Raw genomic sequence first — 6,003 nt, forward strand, 5'->3', positions numbered from 1 at the left:
AAGAGAAACCTAACCTAGAAGTCACTGAAAGATTATGGAATACCTTGGAATTTATAATCCAGCCCGCTTTTAGTGGAGTCATAGTCATCCACAAGCCTGCGGTTCTTGGTGGAGTCTGCATCATCAATGGCCACTTGCTGTTCGTACAAAGAGCTTCTAATTGACTCCCTCTCCTTCTCATTCCTTTCTCTTTCTGCAACTGATTTGAGCAGGTTCAGGTCATCAACAAAGGAATAATTCCTGAACTCTGGCTTGTTTTCTGGAAAATATATCAATATCAACATAACATCTTTCACCTCTTTGAATACCATTATGAATATTGTTAGAAAACCACCAGGAAAGATATTTTACCTGTGGGAGCTATTTTCCTATTCTTGTCTGCCTCAGCTTCAGCAATCTAATATACAAAAATAAAGCAAACAAAATAGCATACCGGTAGAAGGAATAAAATGTGTGATCTCTTAATTTATCAGTATTAGCAGAGGGTTTAATGTCTGATTTTCACTCTTAGTAAGAAGTTTGACTGAATAAGTAGAACAAGAATAAGCACTGGAGACTTTCATCAGTACCACCCATCCTCTGATCAGAACCAGACATTATGAGAAGCTGCATTTTAAGATAAACGTAAGTTACATTTTCCTTCTTCATTCCAAGCTCATGCTATATTCCTATAGCACATGAATAGAAAGGCATGGCATTTCTGTGAGCTGTTGGAGCTAACAACCTGCTTTTAGAATGCTGGACAGTGAAAGTCTGTATGCCAGTTCTTAAAATTATTGAAACTCTATTTTGTATCTAACCCCATCAATAATCACTTTACTGACAAATCAATTTTTTACCCATTCATTAGCCATTCATGATATTCATGGATCCAGTACCTGAAAGGCTAAAAATATTTTTAGGAATTCCACCAAAAAAAATTGTAAATATTTTTATTTCACTCACCTGTTCTTCCAAAGGTCTTTCTACACTTAATTGTCTGTTGTGTATAGCTTTATCTAGAATAAACACACACACACACACATATATATATATATACACTCAGTTATATGATACATGCAACTACAAAGAGATAGGACATTTTTCCTTAATTTATAGTTTTCTCCAATACAACATGGTGTCTTAAATAGGATGCCAACTGCATCCTTTTTTTTTCTTTTCTTGCAAAAAAAAATTTCAGTGTTCCTAGAAAAATGGGAACACAATAAAAAAAGCCAAACCTTTAAACAAAGCATGAGTGGGGCAGAGGGAGAGGTTCTGCAGAAGACAGAAATACAGATACAGACTCAGCAACCTGTTTCTGATCAGAAAACTCACGAATTGGGGAAAAAACTGCTGGAGGAGATTGACTAAAATAGCAATAATCGGATTGGCACAACCAAGAGATTAAAAATCTCTTCCATCCAGAATACGGCGGGAGACTGCGAGAAGCAAGGACTTGTGCAAACACTAATGTAGAATGGATGAAAACATTGCTTGGAAAAGATGGAAAACATTCAGAGCTTTTCCCTCTACCAGCACCTATCCCTTCACTTTAATATTAGATTGCAGCTTCAGTGATCGGTGTCTTGCACCAGGAACATTGTCGCCTTAGGATGTCATTGCTTTTAGCCAAGTGGAAGGAAAGTTTTTACCATCCTCTATCTCTACCCCGCGGAACTTTCCCCATCCGCGGCAAAGGGCGAGAAGGCTCCGGGGCGGGCGCTTACCTGTGCCCGCGGGTTTGGGGAAGCCGTGCCCGCGGCTCGCCAGCAGCGCCAGCACCTGCAGCGCGACCGCCAGCCCGAGGAACATGGTGCGGCCGCGCAGCCCCGCGCAGCCGGGGCCCGCCACGCTCCGCCGCCCGCGGGAGCCGCCCGGCCCGGCGGGCGCTGTCCGGCCCGCGGTGCTGAAGCTCGGGGAAGCCGCTGCCCGGGGCTCGGCCCCTCGTCCCCGCGCCCGCAGAAATGGTCGAGCCCGGCCCCGCCGGCGGCCCCGGGCACGGGGAGGAGCGGGGGGCGGGCCGCGGCCGGAGCATGCGCGGGCCCCTCGCCCCGCGGCCCGGGCAGCGGCGGGGCCCGGCCGCGGCTCCGGAACGGGCCCTGGCGGCACCCGCCGGCCCCGGCAGGCTGCGCTCACACCCGGGAGGCTGCGCTCACACCCGGGCTGGGAGTGAGGGGATAGTCGGTCCCGCACAGGCGGCTTATGAATCACTGCCTGTCATCTGCTCAAACCCCCTCCAGGGGCTGAATTACACAGCAAAGGCACAGTCGGCAGTGACTCTTTTTACGACAAAGAGAAGACGTGGAAAGTTTAATTATAGCACATCCTGCTCTTTAAAATTTAGGATTTAAAAAAGCAGTAGCACAAATGACAATAAGCATGTAAGCTATTTCTTAACGTTTTCCGTATAAAAATTTAGCCCTTGTAGACGCAGAAGACCAACAAATCCCTGGGGATCGGAGGAAGACATTTTCAGCAGAACAAAGGATTGCAGCGGTAGCTCTTTTCAGAACTACAGAAGCTGCTTCCGAAATAAATCACAGTGTTCTTTCTTCAGAAAAGAGCTCATCATTCTCTAGTCACAAATGCACACACTGAGGGAGCAGACGAAAATACTTAAACAGTAGAAATCTCAGTTCTTGCTGACTCCTAAAAATGGCTAAAAACTCTTATTTGAAAAGAGATGAAAAGGACCAGTGCTCTCACAAGTGAAAAGCAGGAACACAGCCAAACTGCTCATTCTTTTATCAATGAATATATACACAGTACTATAGCATAAACTGTGAAGAACACAAAAAAAAGTAAGAGAATGACAATTAATTTAACCGCAAGCACTTAAAAGAATTGCATTTTTTTCCCTTAGCAGCCACCGTATATTATAATCAAGCCTTTGCATATAATTTAGATTAAATGATGCTTTAGTTTACATCAGATTCACTTCTATAAATTAGTCTTCCACGTTCAGAGCAATGAAAATAAATTCCAGAAATGTACTGATAGCTCCAGAATCCTCACTTATTACCAGGCTTGGTAATTCTTGGAGCTGAGCCAGAGTTAGGAATTATAGGATATTTTGGATAAAAACCTTTTAAGCATAGTTGCATGTAAGAAGAAAATAGCCTTATTTACGCATTGCTTGGTGACCTACAAGGAAAACAATTACAATAAACAAATCCTTCCCTCATTTTAGAAGCACAGAAGACAAGCGGCTTCCACAAGGAAGCGTAGAGTAACCTCCTCCCTTGCCATCTTCAGCAGATGTGTATGTACAGCAACAGGAACCTCAAAACTACAGAATAGTGCTGATAAAGAAAAATGAAAAGATCAATTCTTACTTCACTGTGGTTTTATATTCCATCCCAGCCTGGTATTCACAGTTCATTGCCTGTGTAATGTTCTCAATGTAACAAAAACGTGGACTTTGTCTCCAGGTACCCTTCCTGATGTGTACTTCCATTCTACTCAAAGATTTCTCACAACGCATTGCAAACGTGCATCCATTGCTAAGACTCTACACATTTCTCATTCAGTCAAAAGTACTGAACAATACAAAAGCAGTGAATATTTTAAACTTGCTGAAAGGAAGGTGTCTGTCAAGCAGTGAGACCAGAAAAGGAGCTCTAATTAGAGACAACAGCATGAAGAAGGTGCAGGTCAAAACTATGCCTGTTTATGTGATATATCTACATATGGCTTTTTGGGTATAATGATACATCAATTGTCTTCAAATGTGTTTGTTTTACAGGATATCCTTCTGTTTATGTGGTAAATGTTTCTATTTTTGTGAAATATTTTCTATATTATTTCCCAGCTCCATATGTTTTATTTCCTTAGTGCTGAAGTATCTCCTGTTTTGTCAAGCCTCTCCAACAAGGAATGATGAGAAGGACAAGGCAGGGGCTGGGGCTGATAGTGGGGAGAGAAGAGAATTCAAAACCTGCCATCACTAAAGCTTCAGACACAAATCCTTTCCCTGTTCACGGGCACTGCCAGCCATGTGCTGCAGCTGTGAGCACAGAGCACACTGGCACTGCCCCCTCTGCTTTGGCACACAGGTCCCCCTGCTCCTTGGTGGTGCCCTGCTGAGCCTGTGTGACATGTGACAGATAATATATAATCTCTGCTAATTATGACAAAGTAGGTTTAATCCTCACAGAAAAATGACTGGGGAAGAGTGCTGTATTTGTTTCCCATTACACCTGTTTCATTTGGCACCATTTACATCATCTACTACTACACACTCCTCTCCCCAGTGCAGAGACAACATGGTGAAGAGCACAAGCTCTTCTATTTTGGATTCTATTTTGGCTCATACACAATCAACCCATTTTCTATTCTGGAACTCTTTATTTCCAGTGATGTGAAATGAGCCAGAAAGAATACCAGTTGCCTATCAGATGCCAAGGAGAACTCAGAGGAATGACAATTAGAATGTTTCTTGATATGGTGAGAGCAGTTGATATGAAGCATAGAGAGATAACTGAAATGCAGCCTTTCAGTGTTACTTCTGCAGTTGTTTTGTAACCACATTTCAAAGTGTTTCCTCTAGCTGATGAAAAAAGAAGGCAGATGAAAGCAGGAAGAAGGCACAACAAGCCACCTTGCCAAGTTTATGCCTAGATGGTAGACATTCCTTACTTCTGTGGATTTGCTTTCTTTACTTTATCTCATATAATGCAAATGATATACTAAATAACACAGTGCTTGAAAGAAAAAAAGTGTTGGAAGAGTTACTGGTGATCTTCATGCAAGGCATTAGGTGTATCTATAATCATCTGACTATAAGTCATGTATTTTGCACATATGTGTGCACTATGAATAGTCCGCTAGATTTCAATGCAATCATCAACAATTAACCCTGCACATGCCTGAGGGTCTGTGCTCTACGAATCATTTTACACACAGCATTTATTTAGACACCACCTAAGGCAAAGAGAAGGATTTAAGACTCTAGAACCATGAAAAAAAAAAAAAGTCAAAGCTAGTGCATTTTGAGCATTTATTCAAGTTCCATCAATTTTACCAGCAGCTTTTCCTATGCTTATTAAAAGTACATTTTTGGTCTGCAAAGCTTACAAATTTTTCATGCTTCTACAATGTAATGGGATATTTTTACATGAGCAGTCCTTAACTGAAATATTCTTAACCAACTCATTTTGTAAAGTGAACTTTAAAAACTATAAGTCTGTATCTTTCATCTTAGCTTCAAGGAAATGCCCACTTTTAAAAATAGTGATCTCAGTTTGTTCCTGTGGGGCTTTCTCTTTTTCTGACAATAAAACAATTTATAGCTTTGAAATTCAGCATGATTTTCTGTCTAGATGTATGTAATAGACAGAGGAATACCTTTTCATTGGAAGCACATAGCTTGGAAGGGATTGTTTCAGTTTCTTCCCCACCCTTTCTAGAAAAAAATCCCCCAAACTACCTTTGAACTGAAATACAAGCTCCTAAGTGAAAACCTTCCCAAGAGGACAAAATGCTGCCAGGGTTGCAGGTATCACCTCAGGAAGCCTCTCAGGCATGATAGTTCCTGATGTTCCCACCCACTCTTTAAGAATAATATTTTTCATAATTGGGAGGTTTAGATTGGACATTTGGAAGAATTTCTTCACAGAAAGGGTGATCAGATATTGGAATGGGCTGTCCGGGGAGGTGGTGAAGTCACCGTCCCTGGAAGGCTTTGAGGAGAATTAGATGTAGCACCCAGCGCCATGGTCTAGCTGGCACGGTGGTGTTTGGTGGACTCAGTGGTCTCCACCACCGAACCGATTCTGTGATGAGCTGCCACACGCGGCTCATTGGAACCCGGCTGAAATGTCTGTTCTGAGGCTGACACCCGGAGCCCCCGCGGGCAGACCGGCGCTGGGGCCGCCCTCCTCCGCAGCGGGGCCCGGGCCGCGCTCCCTCAGGGCGGCGCCGGCGGCGAACGCTCCGTGCCCGCCGCGCCCGCCGGAGCTGCTCCGCTCCGAACGCGGGGCTCCAGCTCCCCCTCTCGGCCCAGCCGGGCGGCGGGCGGAG

At 43.7% G+C, this 6,003-nt stretch overlaps 1 protein-coding gene across 3 annotated transcripts in view; it reads right to left on the bottom strand.

Annotated features, from left to right (window-relative positions):
- The window catches only part of SCG3 (secretogranin III), a 28,196-nt gene extending 26,196 nt beyond the window's left edge, over positions 1 to 2,000 (bottom strand). For 2 of the 3 annotated variants that reach the window (XM_038146897.1, XM_038146896.1), the window contains exons 1-4: positions 1,710 to 1,999; positions 946 to 998; positions 352 to 397; positions 44 to 259 (exon numbers count right to left, since the gene is read on the bottom strand). In XM_038146897.1, coding sequence (XP_038002825.1) covers positions 44 to 259; positions 352 to 397; positions 946 to 998; positions 1,710 to 1,794 — 400 coding nt within the window. In that variant the 5' untranslated portion in view covers positions 1,795 to 1,999. Of the gene's footprint in view, positions 1 to 43; positions 260 to 351; positions 398 to 945; positions 999 to 1,709 lie in introns of all 3 variants that reach the window. The other variant, XM_038146899.1, reaches the window with a different exon arrangement.
- Between the last annotated feature and the right edge of the window lie 4,003 nt (positions 2,001 to 6,003).

Source organism: Motacilla alba, chromosome 10 (assembly GCF_015832195.1).
Source record: "Motacilla alba alba isolate MOTALB_02 chromosome 10, Motacilla_alba_V1.0_pri, whole genome shotgun sequence".
Lineage (NCBI taxonomy): Eukaryota > Metazoa > Chordata > Aves > Passeriformes > Motacillidae > Motacilla > Motacilla alba.